This window comes from Myotis nattereri (genome assembly GCF_964212035.1).
Source record: "Myotis nattereri genome assembly, chromosome: 12".
NCBI classification, from domain to species: domain Eukaryota; kingdom Metazoa; phylum Chordata; class Mammalia; order Chiroptera; family Vespertilionidae; genus Myotis; species Myotis nattereri.
Genome location: NC_138087.1, coordinates 4,614,320 through 4,638,605, shown reverse-complemented (window position 1 = coordinate 4,638,605; position 24,286 = coordinate 4,614,320). Strand labels below are relative to the sequence as shown.

Here is a 24,286-nt window from a genome sequence, read left to right as displayed (position 1 = left end):
AAAGATAAAATGCATTTGCTTCCTGACTGTATAACACGCACATGTGTGCACATGCACACAACACGGAAACATGGAGGCAGACATCCGGCCTGCAGCCCGGGCCCCTGCCGAGAGGGGTCTCCAGCACGGCTGTGGGGGGCCAGTCAAAACGGCTGCTGATGTGATCATCGCTGGTGCGACCATGGGAGTGGGTTGTTTTCAGGAGTCTGGATCCGGCAGGTATAGGCTGAAGTGTTTACGGACAAAATATCTTTCCGTTTGGGATTTACTTCAAAATAGTGGGAAAATGAGAAGCAGGAGGACACCGCAGGAGGCAGGAGCCAGCCTGCTCTCAGCGATGGGCCCGTAGTCTCCGGGGCTTCTGGGTGAGTCCCAGGATAGTAATCTGTCACCTGCGCCTGTTCTGTCGTGTCCACCTTTCGCAGTGAAGGCTGCGACGGACAAGCCTGCCGTGCACTCAGCGGAGCCCGGCCTGGCCACGCTGGTTCAGGAGGCCCCAGCCCCTCCGCCCTGCTCTCCTTCACCACAATAACCCTTCCCAGGAGACCCCGGACACTGGGGATCCCCTCGCACCCTCCGTCCAAACTGTTTCTGCATAAACAGGCAGGACATGGGAGAAAGCACTCTGGTCGCATCCAGCTCCGTCCTGGCCGCCGGCCTGTACCCCCGGGGCTCAGCCTTCCCCGTCTGCAGGCAGGAGCTGGACAGGCAGGGGCTGCCCGCACGGGCGGCCGGGAGCCAGAGGCCTGACCTGCGCCTGAGAAGCGGCTCGGCTCCCGCCGGGCAAGCCCCAAGCCAAGACACGCGCTGGGGTAACACTGGCTTTCCCGGCAGCTGCCCGTGGAGCTGATGACGAACTGCACTGCACTTCACTTCACATACGAGCAAACCACAATGCCAGTGCACAGAGCCGGGCTCCGCCCCCAAATGCCGACCGCTTGTCCAGAGCAGCTTCTGAGCCCAGAGGGCAGTGGAGCAGGGCCACCGTGGGAGGGTGTGGAGAGGGAGGGAGGGCCTGGGACCGCGCTCCTGGCCCTGACCACTCCTAAGCCCGGGGGCCCTCAGTCTCCTGCTGGACCCCACTGCACCGCCTGCCTCAAGGGCAACTTCTCTGCCTGCTTAGAATTGGGAAGCAAGCAAGTGCTTTGCTTTCTTTGGCATTAAAATCAACACCTATGGATATAAAAGCCTCAACGACTAAACGACAGGTCCACAGGTGGCTAAGATGCACACGGACCACCAGGGGGCAGATGCTCAATGCAGGAGCTGCCCCCTGGTGGTCAGTGCGCTCCCACAGACAACCTCCACTGCCGGTCAACCTCCTGCGGTCCCTCCCCCGACCGCTGGCCCCAATTGGCCCCGATTGCTGGCCAGGCCGAGGGGCCCCACCCGTGCACAAATTCATGTCCTGGGCCTCTGGTTGAAAAATATATGCCAAATGTGACCCTTTACCTAGCCATTTCCATTCGCCTAGGAGGCTTACAAATTATTCCTCAAACGCATGAGCCCTTTTAATCTGCTTCTCAAACGGCACTGAAAACATTTGTCACGATTCAGGCACCTCCACGCCTCACACTGGGTTCACTGGCTGTTTTCTGTATTTCTCGCCGGCAGGCCTCCAGCCTGCAGCCTGCACTTCCCGGCACAGACGGACCTCCTGCGGACCTGCTCAGGCAGGCGGAGCTGAGCACGGCCGCAGAGCCAAGGGCCCATCCCCGGCTCCAGGCTGCGTGGACGGGCTCCTGGGGGCAGGGCCAAGCTGACTCACCGTGGCGGGCTGCGGGTAGGCCCCCAGCGAGGGCAGGCTGTGTGGCAGGACGAGCCCCTCGCTCACGCTCGCGCTCACGGGGGCGCTGCACACGCTCTGGGCGGTGAGTGGGGCGGCATCTGCCAGTGAGCCCAGAACCACGCTCTGCTGGCTGCTCTGTGAGTCCGAGTACACGGTGGAGCCCTGGCCACTGTCGAACGTGCTGTCCGCTAGGGAGGACAAAAGCACAGCTCAGAGTGGGGCCCCCAAACGCCACCCCCACGACACGCCACACAGACCCCGGGAAGGCAAACGTGGGCTCCCACGAATACGCAGTTCGTCCGGACGTTTCTCCTGGGAGAAGGCTTGTGTTTCCAGGTGGTGTCAGCAACGAATGTGCATTTCACATAACCAGCGACAGAGCCGTAAGGGGCCAACTGCACCCCGAGACGGCCCTGGCGGCCCATCCACACAGCTGACACCTGGGGGGCTGCCGAGGACACCACACATCCCGGGGCACCTCACACAGTCCGCACAGGCCGGGCAGCTGCCCCCGCCCTGGCTTGGACGGGGCCTCACAGTGCCAGCCCGGCCTTGAAGTAGGCCCTCGTCCAGCCCTGCAAGGGCGCAGGGTCTCGGGAGGCTGGATGACCGCATCCGGAAAGACTCTGGTCCGCGGTCACCCGTGTCTTATGATGGGGGGTTCGAAGACCCTGACCATCTTCACCTGCAGTGACAGGGTCTGAAGCAGGAGGTCTGGGTCCAAACCCGGCCCCCAAGTCACAGGCCGGTCTAACTTGGTTGGAAAATGGGGCTGACAAGGCCCTCACCCCACAGCGGCCATGAGAGGGGACCCGGAGGCTCTGCGGCCTCTCCTGCAGTCAGCCCCTCACGGCCTGGGACATGGCCAGTGGGCGGAGCTTCCCACACCTGGGGGCGGGGCTTGTGAAGGGAGCAGACAGGACCCACATGGCCCACCGGCTCATCTGACCAAAGGTTCAAAAACTGTTTAAAACGGCACTCCCAGTCCATAACTACCAGATGCCAAAAGCTACACAAACATTACAATTTGTCATGGATGTACACCAAGCTATTTCTCCAGGGGGCCACTGTTCAGACTGGCAATATTATTTAAATAAAGTAAAAGGGGTATCTTTTCAACTTTGTATATAAAAATAATTTTTCCCCAGGACTGATTAGGACGTATTTTGACCGAGGAAGACAGAAGAATGCTGAGGTGGGACTGTGCAAAAGCAACCAGACAAGTGGCTCTGGTTTGTAATGAGGTGACTGGCAGTCATTTCCACTTATAGAGAAAGAGAGAGAAAGAGACAGACAGACGAAGAGACAGACAGAAAAGGAGCTCACAAGAGAGACACAGAGAGACACAGAGGAAGACAGAGACGGAGAGAGCTGCATGGAGGACGGGAAGAGACCCGACAAGGCTCATGCACAGCCGCTCTAACCATGTGTGTAACTCCCAAAATTCTGAGGTGGGCATGTCTATGATTTGTACAGTTAAAAATCACATTTTAAAAAGAGATTTTAAACTACTGATGAATTCCTCTCAGGTCCGGGGAGTGGGACCACGCCCCCTTGCACGGAGCGCGACCTGAGCTGCGGTGGCGGTCACGGCGCACGCGGCACCTCCCGATGGGTGCGGGCGCACGTGCTTCCCTGTGCTTCCCAGGATCCGGTCCATTCTCCGGGGTGTGCTGCCTGGGCCCCGTCTGTCCAGCTGTCTGTCCGTGGGCACTGTGGCCAGAGGCACGGCTGTGCATGGGCTCCCTGCTCTGGCCGAGTGCGGTGCTGAGTGTGCAGGTGCTGTGGCGGGAGCCGAGTGTGCAGTGTGGGTGTGAGCATCCGCGTGTGCAGGCTGTCTCGGGAAGTTAGCGGGCATCAGCGGCCCAGGGAGGACGCTCACTGGCTTCGTGTACATCCTCTTCGAATGTGACAAAAGGCAACCTCCTCACTCCCATCCCAGAAACCATGCAGCTAACGAGGACATCTGCAGAGTGTGTGCGCTTTCTCCTTCAAAGTTATGCACGTCGATTGATTGATTTGGTTTATGAAAACATGGAGTAAGATGCTACAGCGGTTTTATTCTCCACAACAAACTTGAGGAGGTTGGGAAGGAAGCAAACAGTAAGCTAACTGTCTCAAAGTGACACCAGCCACTGCTTTCAGCTTCAAGAGCCTGCTCTGAAAACCATCCCGCCGCGTTCACGGTAAATGGAGGGTGTGCCTATTCAATACGTCACTCAGACTGTTCCACCTCCCCCTCACACAACCCAACCGCAGCCCACAGTGCTGCCCGGCAACTCTGTGCCTCTCCAGACAGGAAGGCCGCCCCGCCTCGGCCACAGCCGCACGTGGGCACGGAGGGCAAGGCAGGCCCGCTCCTGCCTGGATCTGCAGGAGACGCTGCTCTGGTCCAAAGGCCTGGGTGGAGCCAGGTATGCACGGACCCCACTGCCCGCCGGCAACACACGCGGTCTCAAGGTTCGACGCTAGAAGGCAGGTCGCCTTGGGGACAGACAGTCCTCAGGACAAAGGTCACACCGCACGACCACTCAACCTTCGGCCGGCAGCCCTCGGATGCCCTGTCCTGAACAGACGTCCCACCCGGTGTTGAGCCCAGGGCCCCATGCTGCCGGCCGGTACCCTCTAGTGGATGAGGAGGCACCGGAGCTGCTACACCCACGGCCTGGCACGGCAGCTCTGGGGGGCCTGCACATCTGTGCCCGTCCTGAGGAGCTGGCAGAGAGCTCTGTGCAGCACCAGGGATGCTGCCACGCCCGCCCGGGAAGAGCCCTCCCGTGCCAATCCCACACCCACAGGAGAGCTGGGGACGGGGAGAGCAGCACTCACAGGCCAGGGAGGTGGCACTGGCCGGCAGCGCGGGGGGCAGGAGGTGCTGGTCCGCCTCGGGCTCCTCGGGCTCCGGCGGCCCCGCGGGCGTGTGGTAGGTCACCTGGACCTGCAGGGGTGCGTGCGGAGCCCGGGCTGTGTCGGGGCTGCCCGGGTCCTGCCGCTCCTGCGGCTGCAGCACCGGCCAGATCCTCTCCCGCCGCCACTGGATCAGCGCCACGCGGTCGCGGATGGACTTGGCCACGATCTTCACGTCGCTCTCGTGGAAGAACCCAGACTCGATCTGCAAGGGGATCCCCGGTCGTTACTGGGGCCATCCCCCTCCCCCTCCTGTACACCCCACGCCCCGCCTGCCCTCCACCCGCACCGCCACTGCCCAATCACGGGGTCTCAGCACCAAGTCCCTCCTCAGGCCCCTCCCATCCTTCAGGGACCTCTCATAATCCCATGAGGACAGCCTCCAGCGCCAACCACACCCACAGGGGGAGTGACCCTCTGGGCTCACTGAGGTGAGCTGGAGGGAAGGAAGCAGCCCACTGTCTGAGCCCTGAGGCTGCCTGGTGCCCCTCCCCCCCGCCAGGCTGCCTGATCGGAAGGTGTCCTGCCTAATGCGTGTGCTGGGGGCAGGGACGAGGACCCCAGGCCAGCGCTGTTCTCAGCGTTCTCCGAGAAGGCACGGCTCTGTAGCTGGAGACCAGGACCTTGTGCAGCATTAGGGACCCGGCGCACCCCACAGGGTGTTGGGGAGCATTTGTAAAGGCGCCGAGGCTCCTGGGAGACACCATGGCTCTCTCCAAGGAGATTCATGGTCAAACCACAAAAGAGGGGAAGCCAGGCTCCTGGCCATCACTCGGATCCCCATGTGGAAGAGAGAAAATCAGAGGAGAAGCCTGTGGTGCTGGCCTGGAAAAGTGTGACCCCACAGTTTCCAGGCACAACAGACAAACACGCTCAGGAGTGTGGCACAGGGCGACAGCCCACGCACGGGGTCAGGTCGGCAGGAAGAGGGCAGGGGCTGAACGACGCCTCCTGCCAGAAGGGAAGCAGGTGCCAGTGCCCAGCTGCCCGCCGGCCGCATCTGGACATTCTGAGCGTCCAAGTGCACCTTGCTACCAGGCAGGTTAAAGGGCGTGTCCACATGCATACACGCAAGGGACACAGGTCTGCGGGCAGCAGCGGGAGTGTCCCTGTGGTCCGAGGTTACAAAGGGGGGCCACGTATGGGCATTCCGTCCGTCTGTCCCTCTCCTGCCTGTCTCTTATCTGCGTCCATCTCAATCCCTATCTCTACCTCTCTCTGTCTCCCTCCTTTTGTCTCTCAGCCCCAGCGTCTGTCTGTCTCCCTCCCTCCTGGCTCACTGGCTCACACGAGGCCACGTCATGAACGGCCTGTGGAACAACCCCCCTGGCTAGAGACTGAGTCTCCCCGTAGCCACGTGAGCTGGCCTGGTCCTCAGCCCTGGTCGCCCCTCAGCCCGGGTCAGCCTTGGCCACACCTCAGCCACACCTCACGAGGGGCCCTGACCCCAAACCGCCTGCTAAGCCACACCTGGACCCCCGACCTCGGAGAATGGGGAGAGGTGTGTGCACAGTGTGGAGCTGGGCATTTGTTGCACGGTGAGGGCTAACTCACCAACGGAGCATATAACCTACTGAATAAAGCCAAGCTGCGCATCCACAGAAATAGAAATAAAAAACCTGGTGAAAGGAGACACTGCTAGTTCCACAGCACCTCCCACCAACAGTCACTAATGAGGGCTGCACCTGCAGACCCCACCACGCGATCACAGGGAGTCCGGCCGGAGAACTAGAGGGCGGGCTGCCCCGCCTGGCACAGGGCTCCTGAAGACAGAGCCTGGCACTGAAGGATGGGCCGAGGGGCGGGCTGCACTCGGCTCTGAGCCCGGGAGCTGGGCAGCTCCGTCCTCGTCCTAGTCCTGGGGCGCAGGCCCCAGGCTGCCCAGCGGCGATGTCCTCACACAGGGCTGGGGCGCATGCTTGCAACCCTTTGGGAAGTCTGTGATGACTTCACGCACTCAGGGACGCCTCCCGCCAGATGACTCTGACGGGATGAACCATGACCCCAGCGTGCCCCCTGCCCCCACCCCAGGCTCAGCGGGTGAGAGCAGGGGCCAGGCCGGGGTCAGCACGCGCCGCCAGGGCACAGCCGCCTGACTGGAGGCCCTGAAAAGAGGCCGCCCCGGCTCCTGCTGCCACTTCTATTTCTGCCCGTGACCCACTTTCCTCCCCACCAGCCAGCCTCGCCAGGCCTCGCTTCTGTTTTTTCCCAACCAGGGAAGATTGTAGCCACATCGTACGTCACCCCGAAAGCCCCATTATCCGGGGGATGAGGCAGAAGTAAAGCTGCCACATAACCTCGAGAACCCCCTGTGCTGGGCTCCCCCCGCCCCCCTGCCGCCCAGGGCCCACTGAGGGGAACCTCCAGATCAGAGACCTGCCTGCTCTCAGCCCCCCAGGCATCGTCTTTCTGATCCATGTCCCCCACCCCATGTCCCTGCCTGAGGACCTGCTGGGAGGGGACAAGGGTGTGTTTAGAGGGAGAGCAGAGCTGTCCTCCCTGCTCCCTGCCACCCTGAGGGCCTCGTCAGAACCAAGAGCGGGTGCCAAAATCTCTCCCCGCCCCCGCCCCGCCCCCATCCCTCCCCCTCCCCCGTGCTCAGACCTCAGCCCCAGTGCTCAGACCTCAGCCTTAGACCGAGGCAGCAGCCCCAGTGCTCAGACCTCAGCCTTAGACCGAGGCAGCAGCCCCAGTGCTCAGACCTCAGCCTTAGACCGAGGCAGCAGCCCCAGTGCTCAGACCTCAGCCTTAGACCGAGGCAGCAGCCCCAGTGCTCAGACCTCAGCCTTAGACCGAGGCAGCAGCCCCAGTGCAGGGTCACCCTGTGCTCCTGCTGAGTTTCCTTGTGAGCTACCTTCCATTTATGACAACTGGCACGTCTCACTCATGACGTCTGTTACTCTATGTTTGGAGGAAGTCTGTGCTGAGTTAAGGCTGCTGGGCAGTGAGCCTCCTCAGGTCCTGGCGCCGGCCCAGGGCCGGCTGGGAGGCCTGGGGCTGCCGAGGCCGGGACCCCGGTGCCAGCTCTGGGGTTTACGGTGGGGGGGGAGGTAAGCACGGGCCAACAGCCACAGGACCAGCACCAGCCGGGCCCGGCGGGAGCCGCAGGGGCCAGGCGCGAGCACTGGCGGGCAGCGCTTCGGTCAGCACGGCCACTCCACCCAGTCCGGCCCGCGCGCCACGCAGAGCAGTGGGGACACGCTGTTCTGGTTTTGCCTGGAACTGAGCACAGGACGTGCCTGCTGCGTGGACACTGCGCTGCAGGGAAAGTGCTCCACAAGGAGACGGGGGGGGGGGGGGGGGGGGGGCCGAAGGGAGAGGAGAAACACTGGCCCAGGGCCTCCACTGGGACCTGCTGCCAGTTCAGCGAGTGCCAGGGACGGGCGAGTCGGGCCTGGGGGGGGCGGCTGGGCTGCAGGAGAGCAGCATCGGGGGGAAGAGCCCTCCAGGGAGGTGGGCAGACCCAGAAAGGGCAGCTGGGTCCAGACCCCTGAGCAGGAGGAGGAGGCTGTAGGCTGAGGGGCAGGCAGCACCGGGAGGCGCCCCTGTGGCCCAGGCACTGGACACTGGACCTGGCTTGGCCCCCGAAGTGAATCCCTCCGGGCAGGAAGGCGCCCTGGTGCCCAGGCTGCCGCAGAGAGGGCGGGTGCACCGCTGGCCGCCTGTGCCTCCTGCGTCCCTGGCCCTGGCCCCACCCTCAGAGCCCAGAAGCACCTGTCCCCCAAGGCTGTCCCAGGGCACCTCATCTCCTCGGAGGGCCTCCTTCCTGCCCCCTGGTCAGTGTGCGCTGCTGGCCAGGTCCCCGGCCCGAGGTCCCTCCAGGACACTGCACACGACCCACACCCTAACGCCGCCTCAGGCTGCTGACCTGCACACAGCCTTGCATGTCACTTATCCGTGCTTTAAATTTCAGCAGAGCGCGGAAAGGGGCCGTCAGCGTGAAGGGGGACGCGTGGCGCGTCACAGGGCGCCGTGCAGGGGACTGTGCAGGTGCGATGCTCAGTAAATGCGCAGCCGTCCCCAGCACGCCGTGTGGGCCAGCCTCCCGGCAGGGCGCTGGAGACCCATCCAATCCGTGCGCAACACGTGTCTGCCCGTGACTGGCCGCTGGGAAGGGGCGGGCTGGTCCTGACCTGGGAGCCAGGCCACCAGGACGTCACACCCACTGCAAATGCGAGCGCTGCCGGGCACAGGCCGCACCCGGTGGAAGGTGGGGCCGTGACTGGCCGTGACTCCGTCCCCCGCTGGCCTGCTGCACCCTCACCTCACCACGTGCCTGGGCCCCGTGAGCCCACCGACCGCCCTCGGCCGTGGCTCCCGCACTCGCCTGCACAACCAGCCTGGCTCCTCCTGGGAGCAGGGGTTGGACCCAGCGGGAAGCTGCACCTCTTCCGGGCCAGCCCTGCCCGGCCAGTCCTCTTCCTAAACCCCCCACGCCGGCGAGTCCAGCTGGGCAGCACCTGTTGGTTGCACCCTGTGGGCACTTCTGATAGATGCGCTATATTCAGTCACGGTCATTTAAAGGGAAGGCGGGCTCGCCCTCTGCAGGGACCCTGCTGGCTCTCACTTCTGCCAGTTTCTCCAGGAAAAGCCGGTCTCATCAGTTTCTCACGGTACCTTTCCTCTCTCCGCAACCCTGAGCACACCCCCGCCTGCTCCTGCCGGCCTCCTGGGCCAAATGCGGCTCAAAACACAATGTAACACAGATCCAAACTCAAAGGCCCACATTTATGCAAAGTCAGCAGAGCCCGGTCAGAGCGGGGTCTTTCCTGACACCCCGTTTCTGAGCCACGTCCCGCATCTGGGCAGAGGGGTATCCGACCCACGCTGTCCCTCACAGCCACACGCAACACGCCCTCGTTCCAGACGCCTCCCACGGCAACACCCTTCTGGCTCTGTTCCAACCTTTGGAAACCACAGACTCTCAAGGCTATGCCCCACGATTCCACAGCCCACCCAACGCCCACCACCACCCTCCACTGCCCACCCAACACCCACCACCACCCTCCACTGCCCACCAACGCCCACCACCACCCTCCACTGCCCACCCACCGCCCACCACCAACCTCCACTGCCCACCAACGCCCACCACCACCCTCCACTGCCCACCAACGCCCACCACCACCCTCCACTGCCCACCCACCGCCCACCACCACCCTCCACTGCCCACCAACACCCACCACCACCCTCCACTGCCCACCCACCGCCCACCGCCACCCTCCACTGCCCACCAACACCCACCACCACCCTCCACTGCCCACCCACCGCCCACCACCACCCTTCACTGCCCACCAACGCCCACCGCCACCCTCCACTGCCCACCCACCGCCCACCACCACCCTCCACTGCCCACCAACGCCCACCACCACCCTCCACTGCCCACCAACGCCCACCACCACCCTCCACTGCCCACCCAACACCCACCACCAACCTCCACTGCCCACCAACACCCACCACCACCCTCCACTGCCCACCACCGCCCACCACCACCCTCCACAGCCCACCGCAGTGAGTGTCACTTTACCATCTCCTGTGCCACATCGTCCGGCGTCTCCTTCTCCAGGTCGAAGGTAAACTCTATGGCCCCATTGTCCTTGGGCTTGCCCTTCAGTTTCTTGGGGTCCTCTACCCAGAGCCTCAGGGCAATGGTGGACTTGCGGCCGTGGTCCTCCTCAGCCAGCTCCACCCTCACGCCCGTGTCCTCCGCGAAGAAGGCGTGGCTGAGCAGGTCCTTGATCTCGTACCTGGGGAGGGAGCAGCTGAGGGCACACCTGCTGGGGCGGAGGCCACCCGCTCTCGGGACCGTCTGGACCACCTGCTCGACTGCTCTGCCTCCAGGGGGCACGGAGCAGCTTACCAGTGCACACCCTGCCTCCTGGGGGGACAAGATGGCTCCTGACACATCTCACCGGGCAGCATTTGAGGCTCTTCTCTGATTATAAAGAGAAAGCATGCCCAGGGTGAGAACCCAGGAGCCCAGGGAGGGCCGGTCAGCCAGGCTCTGCGGTGCGGACACGGGCCGCTGTGGGGCAGGGGGCCGGGCGTCAGACACCTGGCTCCATAGGACTGAATGGGACCTGGAATCTGGAACCATATTCAGGGTTTTCTGGAAGCTCCTCAGGACAGGGCAGGCGCAGCGGCTGGGAGTTGCCATGGTAACCACTTTGCCCCCCTCCCTCCCCCCAGCATTCCAAACACTAGCTGCTGTCCGGCAGGAATGGATCCATGCACTGTCCCAACACAGCCTCCACCAGGGTCCACTCTGGGCACCACGGCTGCCAGCTCCAGGGCCCAGCCCTGCGGGGCCGGCACACGCAGGGGACCGGGCGAGGTCCTGGCGGGCGCTGGCGTCCTGGTCTCACAGGGTCTGTGCGAGGATTCTCCCCCCTATGTGTGTTCCTGCACTGTTCTGATAGGGGTTATAGCTCACACTTTTTAGTATTTCTCCTTAACGAACAAAACATGACAACCTGCGGGGGAGAAGTGCCCAGGGACCAGGACAAGGCCCTGCCCCAGAGACGGTGGCTGTGGAGAACGGCAGTGACCAACCCTGGGCACCGTGACTGACCATGGGGCTGGGAGGCGAGGGCTGAGGAAGAGGAGGAGGACAGGAGGGGAAAGATGGGCAGGGAAGGAAGGGCAGGGGGAAGGCAGAGGAGGGGGGCACAGGGGGAGGGAGGGAGGAACGGAAAGAGGGGAAGGAGGAAAGCTCAAAGCACAGCCTCGTTTCCTGCTGAGCAGCTGAGGGAGACCTGAGACCACCTGAGGAGGTGGGCGGTTGGGCGGCCTCCGGACTCGAACATGATAAGCTGCGGGAGATTTGGATGGATCAGACACAGATGCATGGGATGTGCAGCCTGGAGTTCAGGGGAGAGGGCAAGATGAGCCGCAGAGGGAGGCTGGGCACGGGGGCATCCTGCAAGCCACAACAGACGGATCCACCAGAGAACACACAGAGAAAAGGCAAGGGGCAGAGCGAGGCTCCAGGAACCCCCTGGTGGGCCGGAAGCTCCCAGCAGATGGAAAGAGGGCTCCAGGACAGTCCCCAAGGTCAAGGAGTGTATTCCAGTGTGTCCCACTGACTGCAGCGGGCTGGCGCCCGTGGCCGAAGCTCTCTGCAGGCCAGCTGGAAAGATTTCAGCGGGTCCAGTGCCGCTGGGAACTCACCTCTCCTCCTTGTTTTTGCAGATGCACTCCCCAATAATCTCCTTGATTTCAGGATCGTGCACTTTCTCAAAGCTGGCCGGCTTGATGCCCTGCAGAGATGAGCAGCGTCACCTGACATGGAACTGGGCTCTCCAGGGCCCCCACTCTCCTCACACTAACCCCGAAGACCAGGCAGGAAGTGCACCGGCTTCGGGTGGAGACCGGTGGGCGTGAGCTGGGGAAGGAAGTGGGGACCCTCATCCACTTTGGTGAATGGAGGAGGCGGGGGCTGGTGGATCTGCCCGAGGGTCTTGGAGGCTGAAGGAGGAAAGGCCCCTCCCAGGCCAGCCTTTCTCCCACACGCTTGCTCAGGGGCGCTACTGCGGCTGACGCAGGGCCGCCGAGACCCTGGCCCACTGAGGGTTGATTTCCCAGGCTCGTAGCTCAAGGCTTTTGTAAACGACTGTGCTATTCAGTTCCACCATCCAGTTCTGTGGCAGCAACCAGGCCAGATGACCTTTAGGCAGGGGTGCCAGGGTGTGCCAAGCATCCACACGGACCAGAGCCCCAGTGGGCAGTCACCGTGCAGCCTGGCCATGGTGCGGGCAAAAGTGCACAGTATTGCAGGTGCGGGGCCAGACCGCAGGGTTTCTCTGCCATCTGCGGGAGCGAGGGGTTGCCTGAGGGACATCCGGTGGTTAAACATTTAAACACACTGAGGGCTCAGCCATCAGACCCCCTCCCAGGCCCGTCCTGATGTCCTTTTTCATGTATAGAATGGGGAGTGCATTTTCCCACCATGAGGGGGGACAGGCCAGAAAATGTCCCACAACTCCGCAGTCCAGGTGCGGCCCCACTGCACCCCAAACCCTGACCCCCAGGACCACGCCTGTAGCCAATGGGGGTCGTGCTGTGTCTGACGCGGGCCAAAGTCTGATACGGGACCCTGGGCTTCAGGAGCGGAGAGGGCTCCCCATGGAGGCAAGAGCTGTGCCTCTCCCCGAAGCCACAGAGCAAGAGGCTTCCCGCTGCCGGGAGGAAGGGAGGACCCTGTGGGCGGGTCTGAGGAACCATCACAGGCAGGTGGGCACACTGCCACTTACATCTGAGAAACCGGAGCCCCCAAGCCGGTGAAGACTGTGCCAGAAGAACAAGGCACGGCTCTGGAGGGGCCATGTCTGGGCTCGTTGCACGGAGCCAGGGGAGCTGAAAGCCGAGGGCACAGTGATCCCCCCAGAGCCTGGGCCGAGTGTGGGTGCACAAGGAGTGAGCTGACGGCAGGAGCACAGGTGTCACTGGCCCGAGGACACACTGAGGGTCAGGAACATGCTGCCCGCTGCGTCCTTGGGGACGTGCTGTCTGGCTGTGCCTTGCTTTCCCAAACCATCATGGGTACCACAGGCGCCTAGGGACCTGGCCATGGCTTGTTTCTGGGGCCTAACAGGGCAGTGGGGCTGCTGGGAGAACCAGGTGGCCGAGGAGCACGCCCTCGGGGCTCAGCCCACCTCCCCAGGCCAGCACATGGACCAGAACGAGGGTCTCCAGGCGGCTCCTCCCACACCCAGAGCCAACACCAAGGCCCCGCCGTGGACCTGCATCTCTCAGGCCCCGCCATCCTGGAGGAACTGCCCACAGCCTTTCCTGCCAGCAGCACAGGGAGCTGCACCCAACTGTGGGTCCTGACCCGCCCCGGGGCCTCCAACCAGAGCCCTGCTCTCCTCCTCGAAGCCCGAAGCCCGAGCAGCACGCAGGAGGGGCTCAAAGCTCACACGTGACCGCTAACTCAGAACCGAGAACCAAAGGCGAGAGCCAGCGAACCCCAGGCTGGCTCGGGAGTGTGCAGTGGGCTGGTGCCTGGGGTGGCAAGAACCAGGCTCCTCTGCAGAAGCCAGGAGCCTACAGAAGGGAGCGCTCTGTCTGGGGGAGCCCGCCCAGTGCTGCAGGCGCAGACAGGGACAGACTAGGGCCCGGAACAGCCACGCCCGCTGCGCTCCCCCAGGCAGAACGGCTGCAGGGGAGAACCGTGGTCTGTCTGATTAAATCCTGGGGACACACACTCCCGCGGCCCCTGGCATGGCCCAGAGGAGGGGCTCCAGCCTTGCAGCGCTAAGGCCCTGGCAGCCCTGGGCACTGCCCGCAGTACTTGCATCACTGCTGCTGCGGCTCCACCTGCAGCTGGAGCCGGAGCACCTCCGCCTTCCCCATGGGAGAAGGCGCGGCCCTTCCTCTCACAGCGCTGGGCTTCCCGAAGGCCTCGCGGCGCACTCACACAGGTGACCTTGCGGTAGATCTGCGCGGCGTTCTGGCACTCCGAGTAGGGGTACTCCGACGTGGCCATCTCCAGCATGCACATGCCGAAGGCGTACACGTCCACCGACTCGTCGTAGTGCTCCTCGTACATCTCGGGCGCCATGAACTCGGGGGTGCCTGTGCCGGGGCAACAGGGGCAGGGTCAGCGGTCAGCGGCCCAGAGCCCCGCCCCATCCACGTGCCGGGCAGCAGGTCCCGGAACCCTGACTCAAACAGGACTGTTCTGTAGACAGAGGTTCCCGAAAGCCCACCCAGGACCCTCCTGATTCTGGCTGGACCCGCCCACAGAGCGGGGAAACGCTGGGTGCCTCTCAGGGCAGAGCACAGCCCGCACTCCCCTCCGCAAGCCCAGGGAACCGGAGCAGACAACACCCGTGGCCACCACAGAACAGCTGAGATGGCAAAAACCCCGAAGAGCCCCAACATCCCCAGACAGGCCCATCGCACGGCAGAGCGTGGGCAGCAGACCAGGACGGCACGGCACGGGCACTGGCTGGCAGGTACCAGGTGGAGACCGTTCATGCGTTCCAAGACACAAGGTTTTAAAATGATGTTCACTCTGAATTAAGGCCGTGAAGACTTACCACAGGCAGAGTAAAGTACACAAAATGCACACGTGTGCACACGCTGACCTCACGGTGCGCGGCCATGAGCACAGACGGGACTCATCTGGCAGCTGTGACAGCGGTTTTCCTTAGTGACACTGGTCTAGGTTTTTTTAGTTTTTCTGTAACAAATTTTTGCTCTAATAATCACACTCCTTTTGTGAGAACAAGTCCAACTGAGCATCTGTCAAGCTAAACACAAAGGGGCATCCTCTTCAGTGAGGCTACTTTTTAACTTCTCCACTGACTATGGAAGGTTTTCTGAAGGTCCAAGTTTTTTTAAAAGCAGATGCAAAATACCATGAACTAGCTGTTGTGTTAGAAAGCATATGGCGGGAGGGGGGTTGTCTTCAAAATGTTTATACCGCAGCCCTGGCCTGTGTGGCTCAATGGTTGAGCATCATCCCGTGCACTGAAAGGTCACGGGTTTGATTCCTGGTCAGGGCACATGCCTGGGTTGGGGGACTGCAGGCGGCAGCCAACCAATGATTCTCTCTCATCACTGATGTTTCTCTCTCTCCCTCTTTCTCAAAGCAGTGGAAACATGTCCTCAGCTGAGGATTTACACAGCTATCTCTGTGGTGTCTCATGGAGCCCCACTGGGAGCTGTCAAGCCCTGCAGCACGTTAGTGTGTTCCAGATGTCTTGAACCCCATAAAGAGCTGCCCCAAAGCCCCTCCAAGCTCTCTCTTGGCAAAGCCAGGAGGGCCCACTGCCTGAGGCCTAGACCCTGTGGACAAAGAGCACCCCCTGCTAGCCAGGACCCCACTCTGGCCACACTCAGAGGCCAGACGCACCTGTCTCCCCTGACTGCAGCCAGGGCCCCGGCCGCTGTGGCTCAGTGGTTGAGCATCATCTCATGAACCAGAAGGTCGCAGGTTTGATTCCCAGTCAGGGCAATGCCTGGGGCTGCAGGCTTGATCCCCAGCAGGGGGCGTGCAGGGGGCAGTCAACCAATATTTCTTTCTCTCCCTCTCCCTTCCTCTGAGGGCTCTGCCCAGAAAGGCTGCGGAGTGGCTCTCAGAGGAGGAAGAGAAAGGCAGAGGCCAACACAGCCAGTAAGCCACATCCACAATGAAGCCCCAGACCCCGCCCACCCAGACACCTGTTCACTCCAGGCCCAAATACCTCGGCTCCCCACCTGCAGAGGGCGCTCCAGCCTCACCAGCCGGAGTCCCTGAACCGCTCTGTGGATCAGGCCGCCTTCCTGCTCCTGAGCACCAGAGCCCACAGGCGCCAGCCCCACCACCTGACCCACAGCCCCACGCAGGCCCGGAGGCCACAGCCTGGCTGAGGGGAAGCGGGGGGGAGGGGGAGGCGGTGGCAGGGCCTGGGAGAGCTGAGCTCACCTATCACACTCTTGGCAAAGGACGCTCTCTTGAGGGTTGCCAGGCCCAGGTCGCCGATCTTGACGGAGCCGGTGGGCCCAGTGATGAAGATGTTGTCACACTTGAGGTCCCGGTGGATGATGGGGGGTGTCCGGGTGTGCAGGAACAGCAGCCCCTTCAGGATCTGCCGGCACCAGCTGCGCAGCACCTTGGGCTTCATCACCTTGAACCGCTTCAGGTACCTGCAAGGGGGGCGGGGCTGCCGGTCACCGGCTACTCATGTGTGAAAGGGCTTCCCACTGCGGCGGGCCATGCATTTGTCCCCAACAGGGCACCCGGTGAGGCAGGAGTGCTGACCAAACACCAGGCAGGACCACCGGCTGCTGTGGGCCCCACACCCTGGGCCGAGCCCACCCTGAGGCCCCGGTGGGCCAGGCAGCCAGGCAGGCGACACACTCACGTCTTCAGCGTCCCGGAGGTCATCAGCTCCGTCACCAGCACGATGCACCGCTTCCCCTTGGCGCTGGACTCCCAGAAGTCATAGAAGCGCACGATGTTGGGGTGCTGCAGGCCCTTGAGCATCTCGGCCTCCTCCTTGAACCGCTGCCGCTCGAGCTTGGTGAGCTTCCGGTCCTAGAGAGACAGGCACAGCTGAGCGGGACAGGGCACGGCCTTGCACAGAGCCTGCTGATCCCAGGGGGTCACTCCCTCATTCCTCCAGCTCAGGGAGCACAAAGGAGGGGGAGGGGGAGGGGAAGGGGAGAGCCCACCCTGAGGAGGAGCCCCTAGCTCATCAGAAAGCGCTCTGCCCTGGTGGGTGTGGCTCGGTTGGTTAGTGTTGTCCAGGGCACTGAAGGGTCACAAGTTCAATTCCTGGGTGAAGGCACATACCCGGGTTGCGGGTTCAATCTCCAGTGGGGGCACGCAGAGAGGCAACCGACGGATGTTTCTCTCTCACAGCGATGTTTCTCTCTCTCTCCCTAGATTCAATGAAAAACATATCCTTGGGTGAGGGTTAAAAAAGAAAAAGATCTCCAGAGCCAGAGCAACCTCCAGCCACTGCAGTGCCCGTGCTCCCCTCCCTGCGCACACCGAGGGCGCCTCCTGGAGCACCTGGGATCCAGCGCTGCTGAAGGGAAGCACTGACATGGGACTCTGAGGCCGGTTCATGCCCACAGACAGCATCACAACCAGAAACCAGGAGAGACCAGAGCCAACGGCAGAGGCGGAAGGCCAGGGTCCCAGCCACGCCCACGTCGGCGCTGGCATAGGCACACACGCTGCACCCACACCCTCAGCACATGGGACACACTCCAGCACCCCACCCAAAGGCCACACCTGACCCCGCGCCTGCCACACCCAGGCCCTGCCTCGTCCGTCCCAGCAGCCTCCTGCGTCTAACTTCGCCACACAGATCAACCTCACCTCCGCAGGCCCCAGCACGCTTCTCCCACATCCTGAGCACATGGCCCCCAATGTCACCTCTGTCGCAGTCCAGAGAGCCCACAGAGCCTGGCAGCACACACCCGGCCCTCCCACAGAAGGAGCCCCAGGAAACAGGAACACAGCTGTAAGTGAACGGGGAGCTTTGAGGAGTTGCAGGAAGCAGAAGAGGTGCATTTGGAGAAATCAAAGCTGAAAGGAAACACAGGCCTGGACTCCGGGGATATTTCCAAAAGAGCCCAAAGGCATAAAGATTCCAACAAATCCAGAGAGGAGGCGGGGAGGGGCTGGGGTCATATAGAGGTCACTGGGTTACGGGATTCTATCCCAAGTGGTGCTCTGAGCATTAGGCACCCTTCCCCACAAACCAGCCCCATCCCACAAACCCCCATCAGCCTCGCCATGCCAAGTGGGCCCAGCTGGCACGAGCACCCCAGAGCAAAGGAATACCAGGAGAAAACAAAGACAACTTCGAGAACATCTAGCTCATGTGTTTGAAGGTCCAAGAGGCTGACACACATAAATGAAAGCAAGTTTCTACTGAAAAAGGAGCAATCAAAATTCCCGGAGAACCAAGATGGTGGCGCAGGTACCCGCCGCCTCCCACAACCACATCAAAATTACAACTAAAAGACAGAACCACATCATTCAGAACTGCCTGAAATTGGGTTGGATGGAAGCCCTACAACTAGAGAAGTAAAGAAGAAAGCACACTGAGGCTGGTAGGAGGGGCGGAGGCATGGAACAGGCTGGTCCAGCACCCACCTGTGGTGTTTTTTAAATCAGGAGGGAGATCTCAGCTGCAAAGGCCTCCCATGTGGAGCAGGGGGTCCCAGCCCAGTGTTCCAGAGCTGAGAAAAGAAGTTCCCGTAACTCTGGGCTGTAAAAATCAGCAGGGATTGTAGCTGAGTGACACAGAGGCTGCTGGAGACCCAGGTGTTCCTCTTAAAGGACAAGGTGCACAGACTTACATGGAATCACACCTTCTAAGCTCCAGCACCAGGTGGCTTGGGGGGACCCAGGGACATACGGAGAGGAACTAGACTGTCTGGTATTGGAGCAGGAACTCAGGGGCAGCTTTCTCCCAGATCAGGGAGCTCACAAGGGTCATTGTTCCTGTGCTGGGACCTCCTGTGTCACAGAGCTGACTGGCAGCCATATCTGAGTTTTCACTAGCTGGAACACACTGTTCACTCCTTCCTGATGATTCTGAGACCCTGCCCCATCCAATTTGTAGCCCCACCCAAGCTATTTGCAGTGGTTTTCCCATATGAATGGCCTATCATGGCTCAGGCTTCAGACTTTGCTAAAATCTCTCAAACAAGCAGTAGCTGGTGTCCGCATGCCCCAAACATATCAGTAAGAGGCTCAAGACTCAGCACTAGCACCAGCCTGCCTTGCTCCACAGCTGGGCCTCGCATGGGCACTTATAAGCCCAATACAAGTAGAAGCCTCTGCAGACCTCTCTGTATCTATTGCTGGGTGGCCCCAGGCAGTGGCTAACTTAGCACCTCCTGGGAGGCCCTAGAGCCAGTGCACCAGGTGGACAACATCAGACCATACCAGACTACAACTCTACACATCCACAAGTGACACACTCAAAAGGCAGACTCAGTGAGCACCAAAGCCCCAGTGAAGCAAGTCCTGCTCCACAGGGGTGCCTCCTACACAGCCGCTCTTCCACTGTAGCCCCAACTGGTCCTCACAGCCAATTGACCTTCAGGCCAACAGCAATAGAGGTTCAACTACAAGACTGTACACTAAGCCCGCACAGGGGTGCACCTAGAGTGCCCAGCTCAGGTGACTGGGGAGGCTGAACACTAGGCCCTACAAGACATCTACTATACAAGGCCACCCTACCAATTCTAGTAGATACAGCAACTCTACCTAATACATAAAAATAAACACAGGGAAGCAGCCAAAATGTGGAGACAAAGAAGCGTGTTACAAATGAATGAAATGGAAGCAAGCAAACTACTGGATACAGAGTTCAAAACCATGATTATAAGGTTACTCAAGGATCTTGATGAGAGCTTCAAAGGACTCAAAGAGAGCTTCAGGGGCTTAGTGAGACTTTCAAGGACCTTAGTGAGAATGTCAAAGACATGAAAAAGGACCAGTCAGAAATTAAGCGTCCACTAACTGAAAAAAAAAAAAAAATTTACAGGGATTCAACAGTAGAGTAGAGGATTCCAAGAATCAAATCAACAATTGGAATATGAGGAAGCAAAAATCACCCAATCAGAAGAGCAAAAAGAGAAAAAATAATCCAAAAATATGAAGATAGTGTAAGAAGCCTCTGAGACAACTTCAAACGTACCAACATTCTCATGGGGGGGGGGGGTGGCAGAAGGAGAAGAGAGAGAGCAAGATATTGAAAACCTATTTGAAGAAATAATGACAGAAAACTTCCCCTACCTGGTGAAAGAAATAGACTTACAAGTCCAGAAAGCACTGAGAGTCACAAACAAGAGGAACCCAAAGAAGCCCATACCAAGATGCATCGTAATTAAAATGTCAAGGTTTAAAGACAAAAAGAGAATCTTAAAAGCAGCAAGAGAAAAGCAGTTAGTTACCTACAAGGGAGCTCCCATAAGACTGTCATCTGACTTCTCAACAGAAACTTTGCAGGCCAGAAGGGAGTGACAAGAAATATTAAAAGCAAGGACTTACAATCAAGATTATTCTTCCCAGCAAGGCTATCATTTAGAACTGAAAGTCAGATAAAGAGCTTTACAGACAAAAAAAGCTAAATGAGTTCATCACTACCAAACCAGTATTACATGAAATGTGGAAAGGGCAAAGTTGGGGGGGGGGTGAAGGGGGAGAGGAAGAGGAGGAGGAGAAGGAGGAGGAGGAGGAGAAGGAGGAGGGGAGGGGGAGGAGAAAGAAAAAAGGAGAAAGAAGAGGAGGTAAAAATATGAACAATAAAATGGCAATAAATACATAGCTCTCAATAATTGAATCTAAAAATCAAAATAAATAAGGAATCTAATGAACAAAATAAACTGATAAATAAAATAGAACTAGGGGCATGGAAACATGGAACAGACTGATGAATCTCAGAGGGAAGGGTGGGCAGGGAGAGATTAACCAAGGAATGAATGAATATACACACACACACACACACACACACACACACACATATTAGAGGCCCGGTGCACAAAAATTTGTGTACTGGCGGGGGTGAGGAGGGGGGTGTCCCTCAGCCGGACCTGTGCCCTCTCACAGTCTGGGACCCCTCGGGAGATAACCACCTCCTGGCTTAGGCCGGCTCCCCAGGTGGCAGATGGCAGGACCAGATCCCACACTGGGTCGCAGATGGCAGGCCCTCTGCCGCGCTGCCCCGCCCCGCACCACACATGGCAGGCCCGGCAGGCAGTGGGATGGGGCGGGCGAATCGCGATCAGCCCTGCAGGCGGCAGGGCAGGGCGGGGCGAGGGGCGGGCGGAATGTGATCTGCCGGGCCGCGCACATGGACTGCAGGCCTGGCAGGTGGCGGGGAAGGCGGCGGCAGGGAAGGCGGTGGCTGGTGGCAGGGCGGGTGGATCGCACTGTCCCACCCTGCCTGCAGTATGCAAATTAGCCACCATCTTTGTTTGTGGTTAATTTGCATATCATGCTAATTAGCCCATGGGAGGCGTAGCCCATGGTCAATTACCATGTTTGTCTATTATTAGATAGGAGGTATATATCCTATCTAATAATAGACAAACATGGTAATTAACCGTACATCCGACACGCTTCCCATTGGCTAATCAGGGCAATATGCAATTTATCTGCCAACCAAGATGGCGGCCGGCAGCCAGGCAGCTGAAGCGAACAGGAGGCTTGCTTGCTCCAGTGATGGAGGAAGCCAAGTTTCCCCGCCTGCCACTGCCGGCCTCTGAGCTGCACTCTAAGAAACAATGTTGCAATTATAGAAGCTAAACAAACCCAGAAACCTGCTTTCAGCCAGCCGGCCTCAGAGCTGGAGCTGCAATAGTGTTTCAATTATAGAAGCCAAACAAACCCAGATACCTGCTTTCAGCAGCCGAGGTCTCAGAGCTGGAGCCGAGCCTCAGAGCTAAAGCCAGCTCTCAGTTCCAGTGACAGCCACAGAAGGTAAATAAATCCCAGAATAAAAAAGAAAAAAAAAGAAAAAAAGGAGAGGTTGGGAGCTTCAGTCACCCGCCAGCCTGAAAACAGCCCTCAGCCCCTCACCCAGACTGTCCAGGCACCACAATGGGGACCCCCACCCTGAAGGGGTGTGACCAGCTGCAAACAGCCATCAGCCCGTCATCCAGGCTGGCCAGGCACCCAAGCAGGACCCCCATCCTGATCCGGGACACCCTTCAGGGCAAACCAGCCGGCCCCCACCCGTGCACCAGGCCTCTATCCTATATAGTAAAAGGGTAATATGCAAACTGACCCTAACAGCAGGAGGACTGGGAATGACTAGACACTATGACACACACTGACCACCAGGGGGCAGGTGCTCAATGCAGGAGCTGCCTTCTGGTGGTCAGGGCACTCTCACATGGGAGGAGCTCTGCTCAGCCACAAGCCAGGCTGATAGCTGCCAGTACAGCGGTGGTGGTGGGAGCCTCTCCTGCCTCCTCAGCAGCGCTAAGGATGTCTGACTGCAGTTTAGGCCTGCTCCCCGCTGGCAAGTGGACATCTCCCAAGGGCTGCCGGGCTGCCAGAGGGATGTCTGATTGCCATCTTAGGCCCAATCCCCCGGGGAGCGGGCCTAAGCCAGCAGGTGGTCATCCCCTGAGGGGTCCCAGACTGCGAGAGGGCACAGGCCTGGCTGAGGGACCCCCCCCCACCCCCGCAGAGAGCACAAATTTTTGTGCACCGGGCCTCTAGTGTATGTATATATATATATATATATATATGCCTAAGCGACCAAAGGACCAGTTGCTATGATGCACACTGACCACCAGGGGTCAGACGCTCAATGCAGGAGCTGCCCCCTGGTGGTCAGTGCGCTCCCACAGCCAACTTCCCACAGCTGGCCAACCTCCCAAGGTCCCTCTCTCCAGCCAGCCAGCTCTCTCATTGGCCTTGATCAGGGGGGCTGGCTGGCCCCCCTCCCCTGCCACCAGCCAACCTCCCATGGTCCCTCCCTCCCCCCAGCTGGTCAACTTCCTGCGGTTGCTCCCCCCAGCCAGCTGCCCCGCCCCCCAATCAGCCCCAATCACTGGCCTGGACAAGGGACCCCACCCATACACAAATTCGTGCACCAGGCCTCTAGTATGCATATATGCATTACCTATGGACACAGGCAGTGGGATGATGAACACCTGGGGAGGGGCGGGGACTGGGTGGAGGGGAACAAAGTGGGGAAGAGGAGGACATCTGTAATACCCTCAACAATAAAGATTTTTTTAAAAGAAAACATAAATAGCCCCAGCCAGTTTGGCTCAGTGGATAGAGCGTCAGCCTGTGGACTGAAGGGTCCCAGGTTTGATTCTGGTCAAGAACACACGCCTAGGTTGCGGGCTTGATCCCCAGTAGGAGGTGTACAGGAGGCAGCCAATCAATGATTCTCTCTCATCATTGATTTTTCTATCGCTCTCTCCCTCTCCCATCCTCTCTGAGATCAATAAAAAATATATTTTTAAAAAAGATAAAAAAAAGTTTTAAAAAAGGAACAATCAAGAATTCCTGAAAATTAAAGTTCAATGTTTTAAAAATAAGATATTCTGTAATCCAATGAAACATTAAAGTACAAAAAGTCAACTTTTATTTTCTTTTATTGTTGACAGTATTACAGATGTCTCCCATTCTTCCCCCTTTACACACCTCTGCTCAGCCCCTACCCACCCCCCAGGTCTTCACTACCCTACTGCCTGTGTCCATGGCCTATGCATATAAGATATACGTTCTTTGATTTAGCTCTCCTTGTCCCCCACCCCTGTATGGAGATATGTCAGTCTGTTCCATGCCTCCATGCTTCGGGTCTTATTTTGTTGGCCAATTCATTCTGTCCATTAGATTCCACAAATAAGTGAGATCATGTGATATTTGTCTTTCTCAAATTGGCTTATTTCACTTAGCATAATAGTCTTCAAGTCAAAAAGTCAACTTTAATCTAGATAACATGGAGACACGTTCGACTCATCAAATATTTAAGAAAGTACTATTCCCAAGACAAGTATTTGACAGGGACTCATATGAGCTCCTGCTGTTACCAGAAGTGGGGTATTCCCTGCCCCCCTGAGCACTGGGAGTCGTGCCCTTATGATATCTCAAGAGAAATAATTTTCTGTGACGTACATGGGCTGATGAATGATTTTTATTTGTGTGGAATTAAATCCTTGGGTTTCTAAAAACCCTTTCCCCTTTAACCCAGTCCTGGAAGATGTGAAGCTGTGGATTCAGTAGAACTAGAAGCAAAGCCAGTGTGCAGAGCTCCTGTTCCATGTTGGAACTGGGTCCATGCAGCATCAGGCTAGTTGCAGTCCAACAGTCCATTGTGTGTGGGTCCACGCGGCTGTGAACCACGGGGATGAATGCAGGAGCGCAGATGCATGAGAGCCCTTGAGGAACCAGGAGCACAGGAAGGCAAGAGGGAGAACTCCTTTGTTTAGGAGATTGTCTCTCCAATCTTCCCGCTCGTGCAGTGGCCACGCCCATTCTGGCCAATGACCTGTTCCCAGGTGTGACTGATGGCCAGTACCTTCCCTATTTCACCCAGACCTTACTGGTCATGTGTCTATTCTCCCCCTGATGGGTGCCGCCCTTGCAAAGCTGAACAAATGGCTATAATA

At 59.3% G+C, this 24,286-nt stretch overlaps 1 protein-coding gene across 1 annotated transcript in view; it reads right to left on the bottom strand.

Annotated features, from left to right (window-relative positions):
* The window catches only part of WNK2 (WNK lysine deficient protein kinase 2), a gene marked incomplete at its 5' end in the record, with an annotated part of 77,082 nt that extends 59,827 nt beyond the window's left edge, over window positions 1–17,255 (bottom strand). Inside the window, 8 exons of the mRNA XM_081104016.1 lie at window positions 1,769–1,977; window positions 4,619–4,901; window positions 10,221–10,440; window positions 11,864–11,952; window positions 14,112–14,269; window positions 16,107–16,327; window positions 16,546–16,718; window positions 17,178–17,255. Of these exons, the coding sequence (XP_080960142.1) occupies window positions 1,769–1,977; window positions 4,619–4,901; window positions 10,221–10,440; window positions 11,864–11,952; window positions 14,112–14,269; window positions 16,107–16,327; window positions 16,546–16,718; window positions 17,178–17,255 (1,431 nt within the window). The remainder of the gene's footprint in view (window positions 1–1,768; window positions 1,978–4,618; window positions 4,902–10,220; window positions 10,441–11,863; window positions 11,953–14,111; window positions 14,270–16,106; window positions 16,328–16,545; window positions 16,719–17,177) is intronic.
* Window positions 17,256–24,286: the final 7,031 nt, after the last annotated feature.